The sequence below is a fragment of the Callorhinus ursinus genome, unplaced genomic scaffold, assembly GCF_003265705.2.
Source record: "Callorhinus ursinus isolate GAN/ISIS: 27379988/994484 unplaced genomic scaffold, GSC_fseal_2.0 scaffold20, whole genome shotgun sequence".
NCBI classification, from domain to species: domain Eukaryota; kingdom Metazoa; phylum Chordata; class Mammalia; order Carnivora; family Otariidae; genus Callorhinus; species Callorhinus ursinus.
In genome coordinates, this window is record NW_027397082.1 from 16502799 (window position 1) to 16518486 (window position 15688).

General features: G+C 37.9%; 1 protein-coding gene across 1 annotated transcript in view; it reads left to right on the forward strand.

Moving 5' to 3' along the window:
* The window catches only part of CFAP43 (cilia and flagella associated protein 43), a 107135-nt gene that overhangs the window by 32880 nt on the left and 58567 nt on the right, over positions 1-15688 (forward strand). Inside the window, exons 8-14 of the mRNA XM_073904229.1 lie at positions 2183-2299; positions 3923-4003; positions 7157-7305; positions 9844-9947; positions 13039-13179; positions 13986-14158; positions 15443-15592. Coding sequence (XP_073760330.1) covers positions 2183-2299; positions 3923-4003; positions 7157-7305; positions 9844-9947; positions 13039-13179; positions 13986-14158; positions 15443-15592 — 915 coding nt within the window. The remainder of the gene's footprint in view (positions 1-2182; positions 2300-3922; positions 4004-7156; positions 7306-9843; positions 9948-13038; positions 13180-13985; positions 14159-15442; positions 15593-15688) is intronic.

The following is a 15688-nucleotide window of genomic DNA, read 5'->3' on the forward strand; positions in this document are numbered from 1 at the left end:
AAATAGTAGATGAAATTTCTACATTAAAAATGGGGAAAGTGAAATGTTTTTTAAAAAGCAACCCAAAATAAGGTAAGAAGAGAGAGAAAAAGAAACATAAAACAAGTAAGAAAGTAGAAGCATAAATTGTAATATTTAAACTCAAATATATTAGTACTTACAATAAAAGTAAAACAGATAATAGATGTAGTTAAAAGGCAAAGGTTGCAATACTGAATTTAAAAAAAAAGCAAAACCCAGTTATGTACTGTTTATAAGTGATACAGCTAAAGCATAAGGGTACAGTAAGATTAAAAGTAAATAAAAAATACAGTAACATTGAAAGTAAATTTAAAAATTGAAAGTAGGGAGGTGTCTGGGTGGTTCAGTCGTTAGGCATCTGCCTTTGGCTCAGGTCATGATCCCAGGGCCCTGGGATCAAGCCCCGCATCAGGGTCCCTGCTCAGTGGGAAGCCGGCTTCTCCCTCTCCCATTCCCCCTGCTTGTGTTTGTTCCCTCTCTCGCTGTGTCTCTCTCTGTCAAATTAAAAAAAAAAAACTTAAAAAATTTAAAAAAATAAAATTAATTAAATAAATTAATTAATTAAAATTGAAAGGTAAAAAGACCGAAAAGGATCTAACATGTAAACATTAACAAAAAGAAAGCCAGTGGTGCTATATGAATATTAGGCACAATAGACTTTCTGGCAAAAAAAATTACTAAAGATAAATGGGCTTATTTCAAGAATAGTAAAAGGTTAAATTCATTAGGAATATATAAACATTTAAAATATATAGGGACTAAATAAAATAGTCCCAAAATATATAAAACAAAATGTGACAAAACGACAAGAAGAAACAAAGTCATAATGTCAATGGGAGACTTTAATACACTTTTCTCAGTATATGATAGAATAAACTGTATCCCCAACACAGCAGCCAAAGTGAGAAAAACTTTTCCATTTTCTCTTCAGAACCATCCAGTGATTCCCCATGTTATTCTGACTACGAGCCAGAATCCTCACCAGGCTTTACAATCCCTTCATGATGTGGATTCTACTCACCACCGGGCCTTATCTCCCCCGACCCTGCTTCCTTTTGGCCCTGCTCCAGTCATGCTGGCCATCATGCTGTATTCTTTAACTTACCCAGCATGTTCCTCCCTCAGTGTTTGCACTGGCTTCTCTCTCCATCTGGAATGTGCTTCCCACAGAATCCACATGAATCCTTTCTTTCCTCACTTCCTTCAAGTCTTTAAAGTCACCTCCGTAAAGCCTTTCCTGGATACCCGGTTTAGAATATCACATTCTAATTCTACCATGTCATATCCTCTTACCCTGCTTTATTTTTTGATTCTCACAATCACTGCTGTTTAGATACTTTGTCCATTGTCTGAATCCCCCAGGAGGATGTAAACTCTATGAGGGCAGGGAATTTTTGTCTGTTTTGTCCTCTAATATAGACCCAGGATCCAGAGCAGTGCCTGGCGCAGTGTATCCACTCAATATTTGTCGAAGGAATGAATGAAAGGTAAAATCAGTAAATATCTATCAAATTTAGACTCTACAGAGTTGTATTTTTTAGATAAACAAGAACAGAAAAATTCATGTTTAACTCAAGTAAACTTGAAGAACTTGCTGTTAGTTGAAAGCAGACTTCTTATTGCTACTTAAGTGCCCACACCATATTACAGTTACTTGGCAGAGGGCCACAACTGATAGGATAGATTTTTTTGAAAGGTGAATTGGCAGCTGAGAATGATAAAGAAGTCATTAAGTAACAGCTTCAGCCACACCTCCACAATTTCCACAAAGGCTTATTTAAAAGTTTATATCAGTGCCCACCATGATCTAGTATGTGATAAGACTTAGGTCACCTTCACAACTTTTCTGGTTTTCCACATTTTCCAAGGTTTTTTTTTTGTATAAATAGACATTATTTTTGAAGTCAGAAAAAATGTTTTATTGTATTTTATAACTTTTGGAGAAAAGAGGAAAGTTCCATTGATTATTTTAAATGACGAATGAATGGATGAATCAATAAACAAATTAAGCATCTAGATTTTAAGCTCCTCAAGGTCAGGGCTTTACTTAAGTTAATCTCTAATTTCCCACACAGTCCCTTGCTCACAGTGGACATTTAATAAATATTTGTTGACCTGTATACACAACAATTGTGTTCTTTCTTTCTTTCTTTCTAAACAGGGATCTGTTTATATTTACACTTATTGTGAGAAGCCAACCTTTGATAAAGTCCTAGAGGCTTGTGATGGGAAATTTCAAGCAATTGACTTTATCCCACCCGGAAATGAATACTGCCTGGTAAGGAATACTTTATTATCTCACAGTAGGATTTAAAGAAAAGATTTTGGGAGATCATGTGCAACCTTACACAAATAGGAGGCAGAGGGTATTCTTGAGGATATGGAAGAAATGCCAACCACTTCCATCATCAGATCTACTCCCCAGTTAGAATGGCGTCATTGTATTGTGACTTCATAATATTAAGTGTCTGAAAACAGTCAAAGCAATTGAAATCTTAGGAGCTATCCTGTTTATACTCACCATCCAAGTTTTTCAAGCCAGATCTTTCAACACATTCATTACTAAAGAGTTATCAAAACTCATTAAACAATTAGTGTTAACCCTCTTTCAGAGTGGTACAGACCCTCTGAGGATGAAAATGAAATACTGGCCATGCTTGAAACATGAATTCAATCTACTTAGGAAAAATAATCCACCTGCTACATTCAAAAAAGAAACTCTTTTCCTGGTGTTTAACTGCTTACCTTTATTGATCTCAAGAAACATTTCATTTTTTATGATTCATCAATAAATCCATTAAGATTTTGGGAGTCCTAGCAAAGTATGTACAAGAGCTATATGAGAAAAGTTTCAAAACTGATGAAAGAAATCAAAATCTAAATAAATAAATATTGTATGTACTTTGCCACAGAAAATATACAGATGGCAAATAAGTATATTAAAAGATATTCAGTATTATTCACCATTAGAGAATTGCAAATGAAAACAATGAGATGACACCACACACATATTAGAATGTCTAAAATCTAAAACACTGGCAATATCAAGTGCTAGCAAGGATATGAAGCAACAGAAACATTCATTGCCTATAGGAACCAAAATGGTACAGCCACTTTGGAAGTTTGGCAGTTTCTCACAAAACTAAACATACTCTTACCTTATGATTCAGCAGTTGAGCTTCTTGTTATTTACTTAAATTGATTGAAAACCTATGCCCACACAAAAACCTTCACATTAATGTTTATAGCACGTTTATTCATAATTGCCAAAACTTGGAAGTAACCAAGATGTCTTTCAATAGGTAAATGGATAAACAGTGGCATATCAATACAATGGAATATTATTCAGCACTAAGAATAAATGAGCTATTAAGCTATGAAAAGACATAGAATAGCCTTAAATGCATAACATTAAACCAAAGAAGCCAATTTAAGAAAGATGTATGATTTCCTCTATATGACATTCTGGAAAGTGTGCTCAGCTCAGGTCTTGATATCAGGGTCTTGAATTCAAGCACCGTGCCTTTTTTTTTTTTTTAAGCAAAGTCTGTTAGTTAAAAAAACAAACATAATTTCCTATTTCTAGCTTTATTCTTTAAGCAATAATCCTGTTGAATGTCCAAGTAACTCAATTATGTTACATGGAAAAACATTTCACTTTTCTATTCTTAGTTATTATATGTTACTTAAATTGTATTAAAGATAATAGTTAAGAAAAGATTATAGGTTAATTTTTGTTCAAATCAGAAGTACTGATGTTGTGATTGTCATTATAATCCATATGAGTAAAATAAAATTTTATACAAAATCATCCGAGTTATTGACATACTATAAAGGAATTTAGAACATGTTTCCATAACAGAGTCTTATTTTCCATTTAGAGTTTTCTTTTTTTTTATAGACACTCACACATTCAGGGGAAGTTTGTGTTTGGTATATAGAAGATGGTACTTGTGCCAGCAGGATTTATCTGAATACTCCAGTAAGTGTGCCTTATAAATGGATTAAAATATTGAATTCTAATCCAATCTATGTTTTCATAATTACATGTCAATAGTCTGTGGAAATACTTGTTGCAGATGCCTTATTGCATTTCTTACCCTATATATTTAGAATAATTCTTCTGTATAAAATATATTCTACAGCCCATAGGGTGGAACATAAGGTACTAAATTGGTGTATAGGAAAGTTTTTCTGAGGTGGCAGTTATTTCCAAAGTCCTAGTGGTTTATATCTCACTCATACTATAAGTCCTTGTGGATTGGCAGGGTCTCTGCTCCACAGAAGCCCTCTCTCAGGAAGCCAGACTGAGGGAGGATTCACCAACTAACTAATAATAGCTCCTCGGTGCCATAGTATGGGAAGGGAGTGCCAGAGAGTCTTGAACTAGCAATTAGTTGCTTTTTCTCAGAAATGAATCGCCCCCTTGGCCATAACTAGTTAAATGGCCCCATCTAACCTCAAGGTTAGAAATGAAAGAAAATTCCCATTCTAACCAACTTGAGCCAAAAATAAAAAAGCGGGGTTTATTGGCTTAATCAACTATAAAGTATAGTACTTGTCTGGCCTCAGATGTAGTTCAGTCCAGCAACTCAAATGATATTACCAAGGACCTTGTTTTTCTCTCTATGTCTATAGTTTCCTCTTAGGCTTCTTTTAGTGGTACCCAAATACCACAGGTGTCAACCTCACAGGTGTCAGACCATCAGGAAGAAAGCCTCCTCCAATGGGAGGAGGAAGAGAAAAGAAGTTTTTCCTTTCCACAACGCTAGATGTCTTCTGATGTCTTAATAACATCTCTGAACTAATCACTGTGGACAGGGGAATGAGAAATGCCAATTGGCTTAAGCTCAGCCTCGAAAATGAGAGTCAGATCTGTTTCATTGAACCCCCAAAAATAAGAGAGATGGTTTCTCAATGGATATTCAAGGAATTTTCCAGAAGGAAAGTGTTTGGATATTGGATGACAAACCACAATTGCTCACAACACTCGCCACAAGGTGATACCATTATTTCTGCCATGTTCATAGTACATTTTACATAAAATAATATTTTAAAATCATAAAAAGACCAATAAACAATGGCAATGCTATTTTCCCCTTATATTATCATCATTTGATATATTACACAGTTCTAGATGAGATATGGATCTTGGATTTTGGTAGTAGGTAGGGAAGTTACAATCCTTCCCCTTTATAAAATTAAAATCTCAATTATAAAACAAGAGGAAGCATCATACCTCACATAAGAAAATTATAAGACACAAAAGATGCACAATTCAGTGGGATATATAAAACCCTGACAAGTAAACATAAAAATTCTTACCTAAAACACTGAAATATGAATAGACTGCACTCTGGTGACAAGAGCTCATATGTGTTCATTTCTATTAGAACTACTAGAGCTAGAAGAGATCTTAAAGCTCATCTGATCACATCTCCTTTCACAGACAAGAGACATACAAATGGTTAACAACCCACCCAAGAGTCTCTATAATCAGGGAGAGAGAGGCACCACGAGAAGGTCTGCTTCTGCACCAGAGATCTTCCCTTCACCTGAGCAGAAGGGAGAGATTCAGACAGTGTTCACAGTTAATTTGACAAACCATCATTGAGCTCCAAACCAGGCACAGTATACTCATGTGGATCAGCCTGAGCTGGGGATAACTGGTGGTTTTTCCTCACTGGAGAATACTGCTACCTTGTGGGGAATTGATAAGTGCACTGACCCAGCAATGCTGAGGCCAGATCTCCCTGCCTATCCCTGGGACTGTGTTCTGCATGAACATTTTAGGCAATGGTCCTCAGAGAACCTGGCCCAGCACTATGATGGGAGGATATCTGGACACTAGAAGCTTCCCTTGATGGTACTTGCTAAGGTACATAAGACCCCTCCAGATATTGCTGTCCATGTTTAGCCTAGTCTACTATTGCCCTGGAATGGAGGATAATTTCTTTTTTTTTTTTTTTTAAGATTTTACTTATTTATTTGACAGAGAGAGAGACAGCGAGAGAGGGAACACAAGCAGGGGGTGTGGGAGAGGGAGAAGCAGGCTTCCCGCGGAGCAGGGAGCCCAATGCAGGGCTTGATCCCAGGACCCTGGGATCACGAGCCAAGCCAAAGGCAGATGCTCAACGACTGAGCCACCCAGGCGCCCCTGGAGGATAATTTCAACAGATTATTTTGAGAACACACACACACACACACACACTGAGACATCCCATAAAGACTTTTTTTTTAAAAAAAAGAAAAAAAGAAAGACCCTCACCATTTCATTTCCATTTTCACACTGAGATACCACTGAAGACTCAACCCTTAAAATTCACCTTTAAAAATAAAATAAAAACCTCCTCGGCTGAGCAAGTGTGCATTCTAATGAGGCAGGACACAGGAGTTCTCAGCTTCATCATCAGCTATGGGATCCTGAGGCAAATTGCTATTCTTTTCTTCACCTCCATTTTCTATTCTACAAAATGATGATCTCTTAAGCTCCTTTCTATTTCTAATGTTCTGTGATTTTATTCAAAACAACCTACAAAGTATAATTATAGAGGAGTGAAGCTGATTGCTTAAGTGTCATGAAAGCAAATTTATTCTCCTAGACATCATATTCCGTAAGTGATTGTGAGATGAGCGGGAATCTGTGATGCATGTCTTTGGTTACAGAATACACGGGGTGTGATATGGTTATTTTCTTGTCTTCCCCCATCATACCAGCATCCCAAGATCTACCATTATCCAACAGATGAATGCTGATTTTTAAAAATCACTAACATTCGGTAAAGATGTCCAGAAGATGCTAGGAATGTATTTTAAATTTGTTTTATTTTTTCATTATTATTGGTATAATCATGTCATCATTTAAGGATAAAAATGAAGCCATGGTTTAAAGCTCAAGAAATCTCTATATTTTTATGCTTCTAACACTAGGATAAAAGAATAACGTGTAGAGACTCCTGTGACTTATGCTATTGATTAGCTCAGGAATGCAGCGTGTCTAATTTGTAATACCACACTACACTTGCCACTCCTTGTTTGGATGGCTTTCCAAATAAACTGTTGATTCTTATGCATGGTAAAGCAGGCTTTGTGTTCTGGCACGGTGAAGTTAAGCATCTGGGGTTATTTTAAACAGGCAACAGTGCTGGCTTGCTCTCCTTCCTCCCTCTCTGTGGCTGTGGGCACCATGGGGGGCTTCATCCACTTCCTCGATGTCAGGGATGCGGAAGCCCCTCAGGCAATTCACAAGGCCTTCCCCTCCAAATGGTCTGTACAGCACCTCCTGTAAGTACTTCCTGCTTCTGGCAGCAACATTGTCAAGGCCCGTCTGTTGAGAATTCCAGTAAAGCCATAATTTATTTTTTTTAAAGATTTATTTATTCACTTGAGTGGGGGGAGGGGTAGAGGGCGAGGGAGAGAGAGTCTTAAGCAGATTCTGTGCTGAGCATGGAGCCCAATGTGGGGTTCAATCGCACAACCCTGAGCCAAAACCAAGAGTCAGACGCTTAACCATCGGTGCCACCCAGATGCCCCAAGCCATAATTCCTTTCAATTTTAAGTTTTACATGTTTTGTTTTGAAAATGAATACATTGCCTCAGTTCAGTGTTCCAAAAGGACAGAGGGGTGCGTGGGGAAAAGTCTCCCACTCTTGTCCCCAAACAGCCAGTTCTCCTCCCTGGAGACAGCCTGTTCCCAATTTCCCATGTATTCTTTCCAGAGATAGTCTATCCATAAATAAGCAAAAAGCAAATATTCCTTTTAATTACACAAATAATTATCAAGCACTTAAAATGTGCTATGTGCTTGGTTCTATTAACTTCATGAGATGGATGTTCTTGTCTCCTCAGGGAGATGAGGCGCAAAGTGTTTAAGTGACTTGCTTCATGTTACACAGGTAGGAAATGGCAAATGTCAGGAGCAGAACACAGGCAGTTGGGCTCCAGAGTCACTGCCTTTGCTTTTATTTTTCAAGTTTTTATTTAAATGTCTTTGCTTTTAGATAGCAAACCATATACAATGTTCTATGCCTCTTTTTTTTTCACTTCATGGTATCTCTTGGACCATGATTTCTATCCACACATAAAGACCTTCCTTATTCTCTTTTATGGCTACATAGTACTCCATTATATGGATATACTATAATTTTTTATTTTAATTCCAGTGTTGTTTTTTTTTTAAAGATTTTATTTATTTGACAGAGAGAGACACAGCGAGAGAGGGAACACAAGCAGGGGGAGTGGGAGAGGGAGAAGCAGGCTTCCTGCGGAGCAGGGAGCCCGATGTGGGACTCGATCCTAGGACCCTGGGATCATGACCTGAGCTGAAGGCAGACGCTTAACGACTGAGCCACCCAGGCGCCCTAATTCCAGTATTGTTAACATACAGTGTTATATTAGTTTCACGTGTACACTATAGTGATCAACAATTCTATTATACATTACTCAGTGCTCACCATGCTAAGTGTACTCTTTAATCCCCATCACCTGTTTCACCCTTCCCCCACACATCTCCCCTCTGGTCACCATCAGTCTGTTCTCTATAGTTAAGAGTCTGTTTCTTGGTTTGCCTCTCTCTCTCTTTTTCCTTTGCTCATTTGTTTTGTTTCTTAAATTCCACATATGAGTGAAATCATAGGATAATTGTCTTTCTCTGACTGACTTATTTTGTTTAGCATTATACTATCTAGCTCCATCCATGTTGTTGCAAATGGCAAGATTTCATTCTTTTTATGACTGAGCAATATTCCATTGCATGGACATACACCACATCGTCTTTATCCACTCATCTATCGATGGCACTTGGGCTGCTTCCATAATTTAACTATTGTAGATAATGCTGCAGTAAACATAAGGGTGCCTGTATCCCTTTAAATTAGTGTTTTTGTATTTTGGGGGTAAATACCCAATATCCCATCATTTTTAAAAGATTGTATTGATGGGCATTTAGATGACTTCACATCTTTTGAAGTAATACTTTTTAGAAGACAGCACAAAGACATTGGATTTAGACTCATCTGTTGCTCTTATTCTTTCTTTTGTTAATTTGTCATAATAGTATTATCAGAACTGACATTTGTGCCCTGCTTTACAGTTTGAGGTGCCATCATACACTGTAGCTCATTGAATGTGATCCTCACTACACTGGTCAGAAAGGTATTATGCTTGTCCCTGTTCCACAGATGAGAGAATTCAGGTTCAGAGAGGTGAAGAGAGAAGCCTTTCGAGGATTGCCCAGCTAGCGCCTAGAGGAGCCGGATTTCTACCCACCGCGTTGTTTCCTGCAAGCGGCCCCCTCCCGCTCCGGCAGAAGACCCCTGACCTCCCTCTATCTACATGTTTGCTGCCTCCTCTTTCTCAGAGCCTCTTCTCTTATTTTAATTTGTATCTTCCCATTTTTCGAATTTGATGAAGGTGCAGAAACATTTCACTACATTCTTCCTCCCCCTGTGAGGCATTAATACTGCAGAGGGCTGCGATGTTGCACTGATCACTGGTATAAGGACTGTTTATTTCCCCCAGAAATACCAAGAAGGCTCTGCTATCATACTTCATTCACTTATGATGAAGATGCTACTGCATCTTCTTGACTGTGCACTTATAAGCTGCAATTTGGAAACAGCATTAACCTAGAATGTCATGATTGCATTTATATGTCATCACTTGGCTTTTTTTATAAGATGGGATAATATTAAAAGTCACAAACCATAAGAATGACTGGTTTTGAGTGTATCTCCATGCTATCATTCAATAAATTTGTTTACCATCTTATTAGTGAAACAAGCAAAATTGATCCTCAGATTTCTTGTTTTCTTTCTTTTCTAGTTATGACCAGCGAGGGATATATCTATTAGTTGGAACATCAGAAGGCTATGTCTTTATTATCAATGCCAATCCATCAAGCTTGTTTCAGATCCTTGGATTCGTAGGTACTACATGGAATGCTTATTAATTTAAAATATTGGTCACTTCATTCCAAAGAATTTAAGATTGTGGAAATGGAGCTCTAGTGAAACAATTATTTGTGGTATATTTTCTAAAAAAGAGACATTTAAATAACTGCTGTAAGTTACATAGGAGAATTCCTACATCATATTTAAAGGGTTTTTGGTACATCTGCTTGGTACATAGTTGATGTTAAATAAACCTTCTGAAATAAATTAATGAATTAATTTAGATATTTCTAATGTTAGACATTATATATAGTGTATATATGCATATTATATACATTATATAATATATGTGTATATTATACACATATATATAATGCTAGATATTTCTAATGTTATTACAGAAGGAGTTTGGTTGGTTTATCCTTGAAATATATTTTAAAATGTTTTATTTCTATTTAATAAAGATAGCTAAAGAAAGTTTTATTACATGCATCTTTAATATTTCCTCTTTAAACAAAATGATATCCAGCTTTTTCAATAATGCCATCCACATGCCCAGGTAAACTACAGACCTGGCAGGTGAGGTAACACTTGTATGATAAATAGTAAGAACTAATACTTTTCTTTCTGGCTTAAGGACCAAATATATATGTATATTTTCCCCAAAACATATTTTTAAATTTATTCATTGACTTTTTAAAATTAGTGCATGACTACTAGGTGTAAAATGCTGAACCTAGGCCAGTGGGGGCATGGCAAGGTCAAGGAGACAATTTAGTGGTGGAGGAATAAGCAGAGTGCTGTGTGGTCTCAGAGGAAGAAGCAATTAATTCTGCCAGGTATGAGGAAAGGAGTGGGGGTAAAGGGGGACACAGATAAGGAGGTGTAGAGGATTGGGGGAGAGTTCTCGGAGGGTGTAAGTCAGGAGGATGGGGCATATTAGTATTCCCACTCAAGATAAAAGACTGAGCAAAGGCACTTGGAATGGTAGGAAGTCTGGTATAATAGGTAAACAGAAGAGTTTATTAGATGATGATCATGGCAATGAAGTCTGAAAGAAGACGAGGGTCTTGAATATCATTCCAAGGAGTCTGGACTTTTTTCTGTGGTTAATGAGACATCGTCAAAAGTTTTCAAGATGATACAGGTATGATTTGACTTGGATTTTAGAGGACGACTCTGCCACAAGTGTGAAGGATAGAGCTGAAAGGCAAGAGAATGGAATAAAAAAGATGAGTTAGGGAATAATTATAGTAGCCCAGGCAAGAGTGATATTAATCATAACAACAGCCAACATTTATTGAGGGATTCCTTGCCATGTGATAGTCAGTGTTCTAAGAACTTAGCATTCATTCATTTAACCCTTACAGACAACTTTTATGAGGTAGAGACTACTACTATCCCAATTTACAGATGAGGCAATTGAGGCACAGTTAAGTACTCATTCAGAGTCATATAGTGTGGTAACAGTGGAGCCAGGACTCGAACTCAGGAAGTCTATCCTCAGGCTTTTGCTCTTATCCACAGTGCAAACAATGTGCAGCAGTTGTAGAAAGAGAAAGAGGGGACAGCTCTGAGTGATGGAGTTGATAGGACTTGGTATTCCATTAAATGTGAAAGGGGAGGATCAGCAATGACTCCAAAATTTCTAGCCTGTGATTTCATCAAATGAAGTAAAAACTCAAGACAAAAGGTTGAAGGATAATGTGAGCTGACAAGCTCTGTAGAGTTGAAGCTAATAAGCTCTTTAGTGGGGAATATTTAGCTAATGTTTGGAAATGGAGATTTGTAGTTCAAGTCTCAATGATAGAATTCTGATCTTGAAATTATGGAAGCTGATGAGATGGCTTAAGAAAACAGAGTAAAAGCAATCCAGTTGCTTAATGAGACCAAACAGGTAAGCTAAATATGTAAATTTGAACACATGGAGCATGGTAGGACCTATGGCTTACTTCAGAGTGGATGTACATCCTGCCTAAATATTCCATTTTTTAATATATCTGGTCAGTCAGAGTGTGGGATGGGAAAAGCAATTTCCAGTTAAGTTATAGACCAAGGAAGACGGTGCAGCGAAGCAAACAGGACAGGCCAGAGTAATGAGAGCACTGGGAGTCACCCACTCCAGAAAGACCTTGAGGGAGGAAGCTGGCTGAGGGTGTGGACGAGCACGAACTTGAGTGCAGTGAGGGATGGGCAGTCAGAAAGTTAAGTCAGTAAATAGCAACTCCTGTTTTAAGGAGTTTGCAGCAGAGAAAAGAGAATTGGCATAGATGGCAACCATGGTGGGGAAGCAGGGTTGTAGCAAGGGCTCAATTTGAAGACCGGGGAGTCTTGAGAGCTGAATAGAAGAAATCATAAAAGACATAAGAAGATAAAATGAGGTCCTTGAGAGCACATGGTCTAATAGGAGATTAGTGGCATGAGTTCAATATCAGAAATGTGAAGGATTGCATTTTGTTCATACAAAAATGCCTTCTGGATAAGAACATTGAGATCCACTTTGTATCGGATGTCTTTGGTCTTCTTTGTTATGTCAGAGGAAAGATCATCAGCTGAATATCTGAGGGGAGAGGCTGATAAAGTGGACACATATAGAACAGCTCCTGTGGAAAGGGGGAGTAGTGACTCTGAAAGAACCAAAGGTGTGCCTCAGGCATGGCACCTTCCAGAGGCCTGATTTCCAGAGGAGCAAACTCATCACGTCATGGGCATTTCCACAACCCCTGCAATACCTTGACTATAGATGCAAAGAACACTGATGCCTGAGTTGATCCAATATCAGGAGTGGATGAACAGGCCACAGTGGAGCATCAAGGGGCTGGAGCATGGAGGTGCTGTTGAGGTGAAGATGGCATACTCCAGAGGCTTCCCTGACAGGGAAAGGAGCTGAGCCCCACTGAGCGGGCTTGAATCTGCCAACCCAGATATCTAATCATGACAGTTCCTCATCATTCATCAAAAATGTCCCCATCACTTATATTTAAAGATTACTTTAAATATGCAGTAAATAAATTGAAATCTAAAGATTTAGTGAAGGCAATTCTATAACATGGTATCTTACTTGGGAAGATAAAAGATTCTTTAAACTTATGAATGACCACTTATGATGATATCCGTTTGCTTTCAGAGGTAGGCAAAGACATTTTACAAATATCCACAGTGTCTCTTTTGGAAACAGACATAGTAGAAGTGATGGTGCTTTCCCCACTTCCAGAAACAGGAAGAAGCAGATTGGAAATATTTACTCTGCCTAAAATACTACCACAAGGTAAAGAAAAATCAAGCAACCAATTCTGTGCTGGGCCCAGATGAGTAGCTGCTTAGCTTTCTTTCTTCCCCCCCCCCCAACCAGTGATTGCATTTTTTTCCCTCTTAGCCTGTGAAGAGGTAAAATGGCCATCTTTTGTGCATCTTACAAAGTAAAACTGATGTAGCTGCTAACCAATGTGATATGTGGACTTTCCTCTGGACCTTGTCATTCATATAAACCTATCTTATTACAAGAGAAGAGAAACAGGGTCAACTGGCACTTTTGTCAGATTGATTTGTCATTTTGTGATATCTCTTGTTTTGTAGCTTCAAATATACATGGTTAACTTCAGACAGGTTACTGTGTAGTTACTTTCACTGACAGAATTGTAAGGAAAGCTTTTTGGATAAAGACGTCTGATAAAATAGACACTCTTTGTTTTATATAACAAATATATTTGGGTAGCTAGTTTGCAAATACATAATTATAGAGCATAAGAGAGCTGAAAAACCTCAAAGTACTCTTGTGTCTTAATTAAGACTCTCTAGACCATCATGAGTATCTTTTAATATGCCTCTACTTAATTGATTAAATTAGCCAAGACCTTATAAAGGATATTATGCACTATCAGTCATTTAATACTCAAGTACTTCTAATGAAGTTCTAATGAAGTTGTTTTGAATCATTTTTATCCTCTTAATAGCCTCTGCATTATTAATTGAGCATTTAAATTTTTATTTAAATTTTCATAGTTATTCATTATGATTAAAAAATAAAATCAATATACAGTGCAAATGATCTCTCTTCTTCCTCAAATCTTATAGTTTCTGCGAGCTTTATTGATGAAAGAGGGAGGCTGAAAGATGCACTCATTCACAAGTTCCGGTATGAGATAGAACACAGTCTGTCTTCTGCTGTGCTGGACTTTCAGAGTCACCAAATATATGGCTTCTGTAACCAAGTGCCATATATCTGCAGCTACCTTCTTCCTGAGCAAGTATGCCAAAACTTAAGCGTGCTATTGTTTATCTTAGAAGTCAAGATTGATACATTGTATTAATTAGACACAATCCATACTTTAACATTATAGTCCAGTTAACAATGGCTTTAGTATAGTAACATAATATTCTTGAATTAGATACATTATTAGCATTATTTGTTAATCTGTCTTACATACCTTTGAGCACTGTCATACTTGTGCTGCATACATCCTGCTTGTCAGATAAACATGCAGATAACACTATTATTTTAGTGCCTTTAAAAACAACATAGCCATGGAACATCTATTTCACAGGTATCAGGTGTCCATGGTTTTCCATGGAACTTTGCACCTGAGCCACATGCAAAATTGCACAAAATAGATAAACTATGTTTCTGCCATCCTTGCATTACACTCATTTCAAGCATCTCTCATATAATAAGACTCCTGCTACACACACTGGCCCAGATTATCTACCACCCTTCCCTCTAAACCTACCTCTTCCAGGGCAGCCAATGTCAGCAAGGTATGAGACATAGAAATTCCAAGAAAGAGGAATGTTTGTGGTAAGGAGAATTCAAGGAAAGCTTCACAGAGGAAATAACTGGCTTTTGAAGAATAGGTCAGACTTAGACATGGAGAAATATTGTGTACAATCTTGGCAGGGTGTGGGAGTTCCTGAGGTAGAGAGGGGACAGGTTGGTGGGAATGGAGTGGGGAAGGGCATTCCAGACAAAAGTCATGGCATGTGTAGGGGCCTGGAGGTGGAAGTACATGAGGGAATACTGACTCATTCAACTGGACTTGAGCATGGGGGTATGTGAAAAGAATTAGTGAAAAATAAAGGCTGTCAGGGACGCCTGGGTGGCTCAGTCAGTTAAGCATCTGCCTTCGGCTCAGGTCATAATGGGGGGGTGGTCCTGGGATCGAGCCCCATGTCGGGCTCCCTGCTCAGTGGGGAGACTGCTTCTCCCTCTCAATACTCTGCCCCTCCCCCCTGCTCATGCGTGCATGTGCTGTCTTTCAAATAAATACAAAAAATCTTTTTTTAAAAATAAAGATTGTTGATGCAGGCTGGGATCTTTAATGGTAGCTAATGTATAAAGACTTCTTTTGGTTGGTTAGGACAAACTTTAATTTGCAAACAGAGATGAAAATGTGGTGCAAGAAATGTGGTGTATCGGTTTATTTCCATCGACAGTGTTTGCAGATTTGAATCTGACCATATATGCACAAGTGCAAGCTTTAAGGTGCTGCTCCCCTGATCTTTTCTATAATGGGGTCATGTTCTTTGATTGGCAGGAACACAGTGGTATTTGCATTCTTAAGCCATACCAAAAAGTGCAAAGCAAACACTATGGACCTGGAATGCTCTCTCTGTCTCCACATGGGTTGTGGCTCATAACAATAGCTAAAGGTGGAATTCTGTGTATCCGAGACGTTCATACTTTGGTAAGCTACTCTTTTTTTTTTTTTAATCTTGGGATGTATATCTTGATATCATATAAGGAAAAAAAGCCCTAGGGAAGTAATTGGGCTTCTTTCATA